General features: G+C 41.0%; 1 protein-coding gene across 1 annotated transcript; it reads right to left on the reverse strand.

Annotated features, from left to right (window-relative positions):
* Window positions 1-562: 562 nt before the first annotated feature.
* cotl1 (coactosin-like F-actin binding protein 1) lies at window positions 563-13,512 on the reverse strand. The gene is made up of 4 exons (XM_051383355.1): window positions 13,094-13,512; window positions 12,098-12,180; window positions 3,789-3,946; window positions 563-3,248 (listed from the first exon to the last, which is right to left on the reverse strand). The coding sequence occupies exons 1-4, from the start codon at window positions 13,168-13,170 to the stop codon at window positions 3,138-3,140; spliced, it is 429 nt and encodes a 142-aa protein (XP_051239315.1). The 5' UTR covers window positions 13,171-13,512; the 3' UTR covers window positions 563-3,137.
* Between the last annotated feature and the right edge of the window lie 859 nt (window positions 13,513-14,371).

The raw sequence follows: 14,371 nt of genomic DNA on the forward strand, positions 1-14,371 counted from the left end.
GAAGCAGTGATTGTTAAGGTGGAACTGCTTTATTCAGTGTGTTTAGTGGTTTTAATCAGTGGGTCTGTTTGTTTTGGAGAGGAGGAGACCTCTGTGGATATGTGGGCTCCCGGTAGAGAAGATGAATGCAATTGTGGTGAAGACAACAACTCCCATGATCCCACACTACTTTATGACATTATCAAACTTTGTTATTGTGTTGGTGTGAGAGACCTCCTAGCTGCAGAAATGATATACTGTATGTTTAAAAACCAGATGAACCATGAGGATGATCTTTTTTATTCTACGCATTCTTCTCTACATTACCCACAATGGTTATGCAACTCAACCACCGACTTTGGACTTTTGGTTGGTTTGGTCGGAAGTTCGGGCATGTTATGCTAGTAACAGTAGCTTATGCTAGTAAGATAGCCACCAGCATAGATGAGGAGTGGGCTATAGAGGTCTGGTAAGCTGGCTTCGCTCCACACCCTCAGATATTTTCATTTCCAAACTTGTAGTCTGTAACTATCCATAGTACTGTACGTTTCAGTGACACACAAAAGACACTTTGAGAAGCAGGTTTTGGAAAAAAACATCAATTTTTATTTTGAAATGACTGATCTTTTGCCCACTCAGTTTTCTCTCTTTTTCTTTTTTTGCATTCTTTTTTTTGAAAATGTCTTCTGCCAATATCCAAGATAACAATGCTCTTAAAAAGCAATCAAAAGGTCAAGGTTCAGAGAAAATAAAATTCATCTCAAAAACAAAATAAAAGTACAACAAAAAAAAAAAGAAATCCTAATTTTTGCAGGGTGGAAGGGAGGGTTGAAACCAAATAAACAAACAGAGATGCTACAACCGAGAAATGGCTCCTCCTGGGTTGGGATGACATGCCCAGGCCCACGTTGTCATGGGCCATGTGCCGATCAAAGTCCCGCCCCCATGTAAGGAGGATAGCCAATCACAGTGTAGTGTCCACAAGCTCCCATGATGCCCCTCTCTCCCTGGGAGACTAAGGCAGTCAAACACAGTAGGTTACAGTATGCATGGATATCTTTAAGGGGTAGATCGTGAGATGAGACACCAGAGGGAAAGATCTCCATTCTCAAAATCCTTTGGGAAACATTCATTACTTGACTGCTAGTGCTGCTGATGAATCCATATACTAGTTGTTTCTCTTTCTAGGGCATATCCACAGGTAGAAAGCCCCCTGGAAGAGCAAGAATCTCATTTTTTGCCATGTACTCTGCCACAGCTCTGGAAACAATTAACAGAAACTGGAAGGAGAAAGCAAAAAGTACATTGAAATAAGGTCCGAAAACACAAAAAGGACACATTTGGGCTTGTGATCAAAGCGATTCACAGCACAAAGCGAGCAAGTATGATGGCAGGGGTTGATTTACAGTCCATCTCAGGGCAAGACGTAATGGTTGACTTTGAGGCTGTAATCCAAACACAGCTGTCTGGCTGCAGATGAAGAGGTGGCTAAAAGTGTACTCAGCACTATGACTCAAAGCAACCATCGCCAAGGATATCGTTAGAAAATGGAGATCTTTTCCTCCTGGAGGTACAGTGTATCATGACTAAGAGCATGCTCTGGTGTCAAACACATGCCTGCGAGTAAAGAGCTTCATTTAAAAAAAATGAGAAATCTATCCGTGTCCATGAACATGTTCTTACGACACGATCCATGATCACAATATGAGATTTTGAAGTGAAACCCTTCGTTTATTCACATCCTCATTACATGAAATCATTCCTAGCAAACAGTGCTGAAGCCTCGATGTAACTTCATATTGCTGCTCAACTGAGATGAGGATGAGTACGAGATGATGATGCACAGCACAGTAGATAACCAACCATGAGCTGACCGGGGAGAGGGCAGAGGGTAGGAGAGTAGAGAAGGCCATCAGTGATCTTTAAAGAGCGCTCATACACTTGATTTTGACTACGCGTTAGTGTGTGGGTGATTGCTAGCTAGCATGTTACTTCAGAGTGTTGGTCGCGTGCATCCTCAGAAATCAGTTTTTCAGTGTGATCTCGTTTTGGGAAATTTGCTTGTTTGCTTTTTTGTTGATGGTAGCGAGATAAGATCAATACTGCTCTCATGTCTGTCCATTCAATATGAAGCTACTTAGCTTAGCTTAGCATAAAGAGGTGGAGGTAGAAAAAAAAGAACATACATACCAACATTTTGAAAGCTTATTATATATATATCTCATTTGCATTGGTAAAAAAAGTGTAAAAATATGCATGTCCGACTATTCCTGGGCCAAAAACAGTGACTTCCTGGAGTCTCTATTAGTTGCCTGGCAACTGCTTCTGTGCTGTTTTTACACTTTTTCTACAAACTAAACAGACAGGATACATAATGTTACTTAGTGAGGGGTGGTAGCTCCAACTATAAATTAACTGTAAAGACGTTGAAGTGGCACCAATCTTCTCATCTAATTATTCCTTACTAACAATACGATAGCGTCCTTCAGTGTCACCACGTTAAGTATATTTATGCGTGCAAAACCTGATACAATTCATGCACTTTAATCTTCTTTTAATCTTCCAGATGCACAAACCGCTGCAAGCAAGTGAACAATGCTGCTCACACATAAGCTTTGTTAAAATCGAGTACATAAGCGCCCTTATGCAGATGTTGTCATTTTAGAGGTGCACCTACAGCACCTGTATTGTCAGGATCTGTGCCAAAACACTCTACAGTAACTCAGATCTGTTCTTATTCTGCAGCTGTTGTTCAGAGTACATTAATAAACTAGCTGTTTTCTAATAAGCCATAAGCATAAACAGTGTTTGGTTAGTATTTGAAACACTGGTTCTACAGATTGCTCCTGGTGCACCTCTGCTTTCTGTGTTCTTGAAAATTACCAAATCGTTCACCATGAGGTCTCTTTCTGGACCTCACTTTGGAGGTAAAACGTGTGTGTGTGTGTGTGTGTGTGTGTGTGTGTGTGTGTATGTGTGTGTGTGTCCGGTGCATGCATTTCCCTTTCATCAAGTGCCCTCTCCATCCCGCCTCGCCCTCTCCCCAAGAGATAGCAGCCCTGCCCTAACACTCCCCGACCCCACTTATTCCACCCCACCAAACCAGACCCGACCCCCCCTCCCCGACCCCAACCCTTCCAGTGGACCGTGGCACGTCGCTACTCGGCCTGAGCGTCATAATTGGCTCCACCCGCCTTCTTCAGCTCCATGCGGATATTGTCCTCATCCAGTTCCCTCGGGTCACTAAACATGAACTCCTTGGCAAAGTTCTGCAGAAATGAAACACATGCTGAAGTAAAGAGCAGTGCTACCGAAGGATAAACGCATGTACCAAAATTTACATCAGCTGTTTGGCATTACGAAAGCAATGACTGAGGATTTTAAACAGGACAACTAATGATGACAGAGAAACAATATGCACATTTGATCACTTTGAAAAACCCAAAGGCTGGGTAAGTAAGTATGAACATTTTCAATGAGTTTTCATCTTTTTCTAGAAAAAACTATCTAAACTATGACTTCTCACTGCATCTGTCCTACCTCACAAGAATCTTGATTTGGTCCTTTTACACTCTCTATTTTCTGTTTATTATGTTTCCCCCATTACGTTCCGTCTTCATATCATCTAGAGAAATGGTTTTCTGTTTTCTTATTTGTCTAACTGTATCCAGCATTCTGTTGCCATATTGCCTCTGTAACCACCCATTATTCTCAAAGGGACCATTATAGCTTCTCTCTATTTTAGTCTTATGATGGCAACCATTATTTTGATTGCTACTCTCTCCACATGCAACGCCACAGTCTCTGACCTGCACAATCTCTTTGACCATCGCCTTGTCGGTGCTGATCTTGGCGCGCTGCAGCCCGCTGATGTTCTCACCGATCCAGGTGATGAGAGTGAACTTAGCTCGTTTGCTCATGGCGTCTCCCGTTGTGATCCGAACAAAGCCGAACAGACGAGCGTCATCTGGGGGAAGAGATGGGAGAAGCTACGTAAGGCTGGATGTACAGATGGAAGGTGCTTGTAGCTGACAATGTTACGTCACACCCTAGCAGAAGCCGCACACACTCAAGAGTTCTCCACACACAAGACACAAGACAGACAAAGACAGTGAGAACAAAGAGTTTCAGAGTTGCAGTGCAGATGAATACAGGGTTCTGCTTTTTGGGTGAAGTTTTGTGAAGTGTGTGTGCAACGAGGAAATATTCAGGTCACCAGAATAAATGAGTTAAATCTTTTGTAAACCTTGCAGTTGTGACACCACCTCCCAGTGACCACGCCGGTCACTCTCACGGTGGCCCACTTCAGAACGGACTATACACGCAATCAGGCTAAAAAAACATTCCTGCTGCTTTGTTCCTCTTAATGCCTCTAAATCCTATTCAAATGAAGCAATGGGCAATTAATAGGGAACATCAGTTTTTAGGATGAACTGTTCACAAACATAATGTAATGATGTAATGTCACTCATACTAAGAGAGCTCAACAATAAAGGGTCACAAGTCAGTTAGGTTGGGAAACAGTGGATTTTAAAGGGGAAAGCTTTGTGTTTACGTGCATTGTAACTCTCTAGTAATGTCTCCTATATGAGTTATGAATGCCTACTGATTGAATACAAACTGGACAAAGTTGTCTAAAGTAATCATGATATGGGTATTGTACTGGACATAGTGCCACATGCTTAAAGCTGCAGTAGGTCATTTTTATAAAAATAACTTTTTTGTCATATTTGCTGAAAGTGTCACTATATTCTGACAGTAGAACATGAGACAGATAATCTGTGAAAAAAATCAGGTTCCTCTGCCTCGTTTTAGCTCTCCTAATCCTGATTGCAAGAATCTACCGGGCCTGAATGACAACAGCCAATCTTTCAGGATATACCGGTAGTGAAAGTTCTTACAAAATTGACACAAATTTATTTTTTATAAAAATTACCTACTGCAGCTTTAGGGGCCTGTCCACACGAATACGTTTTTTTCGAATCCGGATAAATACTTTATCGTATCGGCCTCGCGTCCAGACGGATACGGCGTTTTCGGGGAGTGAAAACGGTATTTTTTGGAAACGGGTCCCAGAGTGGGAAAATCCAAAAACGCCGGATTGCCCGGAGTCATCTGGACGGCGAAAATGTATTTTTCCCGAAACGATGACGTATGAGCCCCGCCTCTCTAGCGTTTAACCTCAGCTGCTGCCACTAGACGCGTCATAACAACAACAACAATGGCGGCCTACTACTACTTGTTTGTAAACAGCGCACGCTCCATGGCTTCTTTTCCGGTTTTAGTGAATTGGTGTGGCGGCGTCACACACATACAGGCCTGGCATATGGACTGCAGCGTCTTGGGTCGTTTCAGTGAATCCGTGTGGACGCAGATATTTCTGGAAACGACGCCGTGTTTACGGAGATTTATTTCGTATCGGGTGAGGCCGCGTATTCATGTGGACAGGCTCTATGTCTGTGAGTTAGGATCTTGATCTTTACAGCTCAGACTCTTTAGTCCTTCACTGGTAGTATTGGTAACACATTTCTCAAATGCTAATAAAATAGCATTTAATACACTGGCTTTTCTATTATTTGTGAATACAAAGTGATACGTAGAAACTTAAAGCCACCTGTGGCATTTGTGTCCAGCAGGAAAACTATATAAATGAACACAATTTTCATATATTGTGATATTTTTCATGAGTTAGAAGGAAAAAATGCCTTTTTTTAAATTTTGAATGCTGAAATTATATTTTTTTCTTTCGGAAAAACATCTTACGCACATTATTGTTCCAAGCAGACCATTTTTTATATATGACTTAATACATGACTAGAGGGGATCTTTAGGCTTGTGTTAACCACAGACCTTATTTCAGACATCTAACCAAAAACCCATTAAAAAAAAAAAGAGAGAAAAAAAGCCATCAACTTTGAAGCACAGGAATCGGAAGTGCCAAAATGCTATCTCATTTCTTGGTTTTAGGACTCATTCATGCAACAGTCTATTGGCAGGCAGAAAACACACTCAGCTAGGTAGTTAGTACGAGATAGTCTCAATGAAAACTATATATTCCCACTACGCCAGACACACACAGAAAACAAACTGCACAACCAGACGAGGTACCAAACCCAGAGGTACAGTGAGTTGAGAAACATAGGCTACTCATGAAGTTGCATAACTTTAGTTTGTGCATGAAGTAAATAGAATCAGTGAAGTTTATTTCTCACACAGATCTCCCTTTTCACAAATGCACTCAGGCTGTCTTGTTTGCTGACTTCAGGCGGTCATTATGTAACAATAACATGAACAGATTACTCATTATTGTCTTCCAGATGTTCCTGCCTCTGTGAATACAACGTCCCCGAGTCTTCAACAGAACAGTCTGGCAGAGATAATCCCTGACACACATGAAATTAACATTCTTACTGGGTTAACAAAATCTAGACATAAGTGACTGATGACTGGTTCAGGCATAAATTGACCAGAAGTCAGCTTCCCTGCAGTGCGCCGTTGACTGACACTTTTAAAGCTCCACCCGGCAGCATTTTTAAGTAACATCACCCTAAAACTCAAAGGGGAGCAGCAACAGTGAGGAGCATCCCATCCCCACTGAATGGGACTGTGACAGCATCACACACCAGCCAGTCTGGGAGACAGGAGCACTGCTCGGAGGGGTGGAAGTGGGCGACAGTATTTATCATTACTGGCTTGTTTCCACTGGTGTCAGACTAATGTAAAATACATTCATAAAAAGCAGCTATACTCAGACTATTGCTGACATTATCACATAATTCATTGATGACTTGATAGTAAACCTTTTACTTTTGATACTCAGTTATTGTTTAAAGGATGTTCTTCAACCACTGACAGGCTCAGATTGTGTCTACAACATTATGAAAAGGTTCCCTACAGAAACAGACCTTTTTGTTGAGTAAGTAAGTAAGTAAGTAAGAGTTTTTTTAAAGTATATTTTTGGTATTTTATGGCCTTTATGATAGTGACAGCTGAAGACAGACAGGAAAGGGGGACAGAGAGAGGGGATGACACGCAGCAAAGGGCTGCAGGTCGGATTTGAACCCTGGGCCGCTGCAGCAAGGACTCAGCCTCAGTACATGTGTTGCCAGCTCTACCCACTGAGCTAACCGGGCGCCCAGAAACAGCTATTTTGTTGCTTTGTTCAAAGCCACCAAACTCCATTGACAAAAACAGAATTTAACCTTGCAGAACACAAGAGTTGCTGGTCTACTGCTTCCTCCATCAGTTAGTTTGTTTGTGTTATTTGCATGACTTTAGTGTTTTAAAGGCTTCAAATTAGAAGACATTTTATTGACTAAATGAGGGGCGCTCCATCGAGAGGCCAAGACTGACTCTGTCAGAAACACTGGATCCTACACATGCCATTATTCAACTCAATGGCATCTTTCTTTAGACCCATCCTGCCTGGTAAATGCCCACAACTTGCAAACTCCACATCCCTAGTTTTTAACCGCACAGAAACAGTTCAAGTGTAAACTGACACTGAGGTATAAAAACGGTGGATGGCCGTTTTAATATACTATACGGGCAATCAAGTAATTCAGTATTGCTCCGACACAAAATTAATAGGTTAATAAAAAAAATGGTGCATTCCATTTACCTCAGATACAAAAGAATCCACAGTATACCGTGTACAACTGATTTAATGAGAAACAAAATACAGTAGTGCTATTAAAAAAAACAACCAAAAACACTGTAGTCCTACAATTCCCATAATGCAACTCAAAAGCATCTTTCATAACAGTGCATTCCAGATGAACTGGGAAGTGGGAATTCAAATATAATGCACCATTAAGACATTTTGACTCAAATAACCCCTGAAGTCAGAAAATCGGAAGAACCTTGCCAACCCCAACCTAAAAATTCAAGATGGCTACTCTGGCCATCAACTAAGTGATAGTTGTTGTAATTTACTGTTTATTAGCACTTCTGTCTTTTGTTTTTCATTAAATAAGTTGTGCACACAGTACTGTCCAACGTTTGTCTGTGGACATGTTTGTAGGACCAAAATACTGTGTAATGTGTTGCTAACAATGGCTAACCTGGCTATAGCTTGGTTTTCCCATTTGTTCTGGAACGCGGTTGATCCGAGTGTGACGTCATTCTCAGCTCCAACTTCCAAGGTAAATGGGACGTGCTGTTAGACCCTACCTGATGAGACCATCAGGGTTATTGTCTCAGACTTCAGAAAGCTCCCTTTAGAGCCACAGATGACATTATGTTGTATAATGTCTCTTTTTCACAGGCTGAGTCGGACATGGCAAGTAAACGGACCCTCATGTGTAAAATCCCAAATGTTTTTAGTTTTTTTCTTTTTTTGTTGCTTTAATTCAAGCTAGTGCAAGTACAATTCAATCTATGAATATAGTCACTTTAGGACTCTAAATTAAGACACTTCAATTCTGAAAAGCTCCTGAAGGCGGAAACAAGCTGATTCAAGCAGAGTTTTTACAGTGCAACCTGTATTATCTTTATGTACCTATTGTAGCTGCTGATAATGGCTTTCCTGGCAGAGCCTTAGCAGCACTGTTTTCAGATCAGCCGCACATTATCACCATTAATAGGAGCAGCCACTGTAGTGCGGCTACAAATGACATCACTAGTTTGTGTGTGTGACACTCAAGGTGAACCTTCGTCTTATCGCCCATTGTCACCGTTTGAAATGCCAGAGAGGAACCAGCACAACTCATACCCACACCCCAACCTGGAGCTCGCCCACACACCCACACTTCCTCCCTCTGCCAGACTCTTCCTGGTTTGTCTTCCCTTTAAAGCAATGCTGACTCTGCAGCCAGCCTCCCCCACCCCACCGCAGAGACAACTGCACTGAAACTACAACAGTGATGAGACAGCAAAAAAAAATAGTCTTGTTGGGAGGGACGGTGCTCTGCATAAATTGACTTCATCTGAGCACACCAAAGGTTGGCAGGTGACACTGTATCTTCCTGCGTGTGCTCCCTCAGCCCACGCTCAGTCCCTCTGCAACACAGCCTGGAAACAAGAGCTGTCTCCTGTGAACGGTGTCAGGAGGGTTTGGCCAGGAGTGGTGTTACCAACATGTTAACTGAGTCCAAGCTTGCTCTTGTTTTTATCTAAGCTAACAGCAGGGCCTGAGGAGGGTGTGGCCATTCAATTTGGTGCAGATCCCTAAAAATCGATTTTGGTGCCACCCAGATGTTTTATATCTAGGTTCCACCCTCGGGTAAAAACTTGCCCCTAAGCAACACTTTGGTTTAGGTGACCCTCTGACTTTTCTTCTACTGCCACCAATAGGCCAAGATTTTCACTTTTACATAAATATAATAATTTAATTAAATAAAATCCTGCCAATAGATGCATCAAAAATATGGTTGAATGTGGTTTAAGCAGAAATGACAGTAAATCAGTCTGCATTTATCTAATTAATATGTCGTACAGCTGCTTTATGCTGTCTGAACAGTCTTCCTTCAGTTGATCAGATTCCTACAGGCATCTGAAGGCAGCAGGACGGATTTGAAAGTGCAGCGTCAGAGCCAGTGCCATTAAGCACATCTGTGACCTTGATTGAATCACATGCAAATGGAGCCAGGTAGCTACAAAATAACCACGACGACACCTCTACACACATTACATGGGTCAACTGTAACTATAAATGTAATATTTAGTGCTGCTGCTTGTGTGGGAAACATTGGATTACCCGAGTTTATTAATTATGTGCATAAAGCCTCCTTTCCATTTTTTATTGGGTGGTTCATGTTGTCTGCACCAAAGTTCATGGTAATCTGAGTTAAGAACTTCAAGGTGGCGCAAGTCAGGAAATGAGTGAAGACATTAGAATACATTGTCTGGGAACCATATCCACATGTCTGGAACCCAATCCATCAAATACATGTTCAGATATCTCTTGTAAGTGTACACTCTGACCTGCTGGTGGCATTAGATGAAAAAAGAAGATCAATAAAGATGTGAGTGGTTCATCATGGGCGTCTTGAATATATGACCCAAATTTAATGGAAATTTAGTTGTAAAAGTTGTCAAATCCAAAAATGGTGAGTGGTGAAAGATTTATTTTTGGCCAAAAATGGCCCTTTTGATCATTAATAACTGCCTGCACATGAGGACCAGTCAGAATCATCCTCTGGGGACTATGAATGTCTGCACAAAATGTTGCCCCAATCCATCCAGTAGATGTTGATCTATTTGAAAGGATTAGTGAAAACTTTGACTTGCTGGTGGCGCTACAGGATCGAGTCAGCGGGATTCATCCTCTGAGGGCAATGAATGTCTTTATCCAATTCATCATTAATCATGGCGATTCATCCAATAGCTGGAGATCAATTTCAGTCTGGACGGACTGACCAACATTGCCATCCATACATCCATACAGATATGTCGCTAACGTGGCTAAAAAATCTACAAATCTATCTAGTCTTCAAAATAGATTTTTGAAGATTTTTGTAGATTTTAAAACCTGAGAAACACCTTCCCATTGGACACTGAGGACTGAATTTCCCTTTAGCTGATGGTTTGCTGACCTACAATGAATAATTTATGAAATTGACTAAATAAGTTATTGGTTGTTGCTACATTTTGTCAGCAGAAATCGGGTTTAAAACTTGAAATGAAATGATATGTATTTTTACTTCCTGACACTGGATAAGTTAAGATCACTATTCAAAAAGGAGCCCTCCTCTTTCCGCCTCCCTGCACGATCAGTCTGCATCAGCTCCTCCTACACTCAGAGGGGTTTTTTCTTTCTCTGCAGAGTAACAACTTCACTGCTAAATAAGGAAAACAAACCCACACGCAGAAAGATGTCTGATAATGTGTGTGTCATCTCTGAACAGGAACCAATGGCACCAGCTGCTCAACTATTGTAAAGCATGGCGATAAATGAGTTATTTCAACATAGGAATGTGAGCCCCGAACTGTCAGGAAGAGAAAGAAAAAACAGGAGTACAGCCCTAAGGCAGCAAGCTTTAAAGACAACAAGAGCAAGCATCAGAAACAGCCACACCCAACGTCTGAGCAGATGCTTTACTCTAGAGGAACTTACATCCCAAGTGTGAGATTTTGTTTTCTCTACATGCATCCAGCACCTATTAATTATCTCTGGGAAACATCATCTGAAAGTCCCTACTTGACTCTCTTTTTGCTATTTCTCTCTTTTTTGTGAGCTCCATGCAAACAGAGATACTGCTAATCACTGTGCTGTGCAGCCAATACATGATCCTTCATTAAAAAAGACACACAATCAGACAAGAAAACTGTATTTTTGTAATCCCACTGCATGCAGGTGCTTCAGTAAGAGCGTTTTTTGTGTTCAGAGGAAGTGACAGGTGAACATTTTAAACTATAAATAAATAAGTTTATTTAACTTAAAAATCGTTGAAACTAGTTACATCAAACATTTTAAGTAAATCTAACTTAATTTTGTAAGTTGAAAAACATTCTTGCCCAAGTATCTTTAGTAATTTTAAGTGATACTGACTTAATTTTGTCATTTTTATGTGTTCAGTGAAAACAAAATACCTAGTAAAAAGTACTTAATCAGGAATGTTTCTATAACTTAAACTAAGTCAGTGTCACTTAAAATGACTAGCTTAATCAAGAGTCTTTTTTATCTTATAAAATTGAGTCTGTGTTCCTTAGATTTTTTATGTCATCCGTTTCAACAATTTTTTGGAGTTAAAATAACTTATCGCATTAGGGTGTAGCTGGAGAACAACATCTTTCTGTTGCAATTCAGAAAAAAAACTTGCAAAGATATACAAAAGCCTGACCTTAAATATTTCACCTTGTAAAAAAAACACACGCAGGACATAGTTGAACAGATTATGCAATGTAATGCATACAGTGTTAAGTGCTTCGACAGCGTAGTTACAGGGCTCAAGGCCAATGGGTGACAGAGCACAGAGTCTTAAAAGATTAGTGTCCTGCCAAGTCAAGCTGTGTGGCATATAGGCTGTTTAACCCATCCAGAGACAGAGACACACACATACTACAAACTCTAGACTAGTCAGCAGCAGGGAGATGGGTTTCAGCCATGCAAACATTACACCGGTAAGGCTTGTTTAACAACTAGGTTTGCATATTTTAAATAAAATCGACCCTTTACCTGTGCACATCCTCTTGAAGTCTTCATAGTCAGAGCCTTGTCCTGCAGGCACGATCCTAGAGCCCTCATATTTAAACGCAGCCCTGGAAGATGCAGAACACACAGTGCGTTATGGATTATTCAGTCTCATAATCTGTTGATTCTCAACAATGGCGTTGTGTGCACATCAGACCCATTTTGCAATCTGAAGCAATGCACAAAATGCCTAAGACGCCCATGCAAGGTGGTAGCTGTGTGTCATCCATGTGAGTGCCACTACTATAACGTTTTCCTCTGAATACAGGACAAAGGAAATTACTTCTGCCCCGCTGGGCCTGATAACTGTGCCGCGTGTGACCGCTAAATAGCCAGAATACAGATCAGATCAGCCAACACACAGAGCTGGGTGTATTTTAGCCAGTATTGTTATAAGCACAAGCACTGGAACCAGGGTTTCACGTATCAAGTGTGAAACAATTCACGAAGGTCTCAGTTGCCGGCAAACCCCCAGTGTGCCATTCCAGTGCGTATTCTTTTAAAGCAGGTTGAACTACTTCTAAATATCGAGCAATTTCAACTTATCTCGGCTAAAGGCAGTGGTTGACGTGGCACAAGATGCCGTTCATTACATCCACTACGTCTTTAGGTATCTATCTTCAATTCGGCGCATATCCAGTTAGCAAAACTGCGCTTATTTAAATACAATTTAAACTTTTAGAAAAGGTCCGCTTCTCATTTTCGTACCCTTCAGCACCGAAAAGACGGCGCAGTGGGCGGTAACAGGTTCCGTGAATTACATTTTTTTTTTTCTGAGATTGGCTCGAAAAACAGGTTGTTTGATATATTATATGGTTGCCGAAGTCAATAATGGCTAGTGAGTTATCAATATTCCAACGAGGTCCTGGGTTATATCTACGACACATTTACTTCTGCAAATATCCAATGCAGTATATATATATATATAATAGTCACATTCTTGAACGGAGTATGGTTAAGGAACCATGTCTGCACACTCACCAATTGGTATCCGTGTTATCGTCTCTGACTTGGTTGTAAGCCTCTCTGCAAGCCTCTTTATCGATTTGGGTTGCCATTTTTCGGGTGGACAGGAATCAAACAATCGAAGTAAACGTTGTATCAGTCCAGAACAGGGAGGGCTAGCTACGCAGTAATAAAGCAGCTAACTTAAACAGTTGATGTAATGCATGAGAGAACTATAACTGATAACGTTATACAATATGCTTCACTCCAAAATCACGACCACCGCACTGGTACAATTGAGCCGGTCAGACTTAACGCGAAAAGACGGCTCTTCTTCTAGCAGCTCGGTTCATTTCCTGTATATTGCCACTTTATGGGCGTTGGTGATGTTAGTCGATGAGGTTGCCAGCAGACAGACAGAGAAGTCCCCCAGACGCTGTATTCACCTTCTCCTTGTCAATGAATGGTGTGAGGGCCGCTGTAAAGGCAGCCACAACATACGACAAAATGTTCCGGCAAGGACTTTCAAAATAAACTAAAAACGTAGTAAAGATTATGGCTGCAGCACATTTATATATGGAAGCCCATTTCTGCCAACGTGATGGGGGTTAAAAAAGGATTCTGTATGTAATTATATCATCATTTTGAGATGACTCAAAATATTTAGAAAGTGTCTCATTATTTTGAGATACTAATTATAAGTCATTATTTTGAGATGCTAAGTCAATACTTTGAGAAAGTTTGCTGATAATGACTTACAGAATCCTTTTTTTCTCGTCACGTTTGGCAGAAATGGGCAATCAGACATTTAAGATAATATTGTTTAAAAGCAATATATATATAAATATTTAAACTTTTGTCAGGCATTTGAAGATGATCACCTAGAGCAGGGGTGTCAAACTCAATCACACAAGGGGCCAATATTCAAAACATAGTCTAAGTTGCGGCCCAAAAAGGATTAATATTCATCAATTCATTCATCAGCGGCTAATGAAAAAGCCTGATAACTGCGTGTCTCTTTGGCCAGCTGTTTTGTCAGATTTCCTGCGAGTTCCTTAACTCAGTCTGCAATGGTGTTTCTTGACAAACTGACTGACTTTAAAAGTCCATATCTGAAAAACACTGCGAAGCTCGGGCGATTTCTCAGCCACAATAAATCCAGCTTTTACTGCTGCATAATTTTTGGCTGGAGCTTTTTTGAACATTTCCTCCTGAAATTGCAGTCTGCCTTTTAATTCTTGGGCGAATTGTTGTTTTTCTTGGAGGCTAAATTTAGGATACTTATCTCCGTGTTTGGTGTCAAAATACCTATGT

This window comes from Dicentrarchus labrax, unplaced genomic scaffold (assembly GCF_905237075.1).
Source record: "Dicentrarchus labrax unplaced genomic scaffold, dlabrax2021, whole genome shotgun sequence".
Classification (NCBI taxonomy): domain Eukaryota; kingdom Metazoa; phylum Chordata; class Actinopteri; family Moronidae; genus Dicentrarchus; species Dicentrarchus labrax.

Coding starts and splice junctions, on each gene's coding strand:
- cotl1 (XM_051383355.1), bottom strand. CDS start 13,170: ATGGCAACCCAAATCGATAAAGAGGCTTGCAGAGAGGCTTACAACCAA. Junction 12,181..13,093: donor GATAACACGGATACCAATTG/GTGAGTGTGCAG, acceptor TGCATCTTCCAG/GGCTGCGTTTAAATATGAGG. Junction 3,249..3,788: donor TGGTCAAAGAGATTGTGCAG/GTCAGAGACTGT, acceptor TCATTTCTGCAG/AACTTTGCCAAGGAGTTCAT.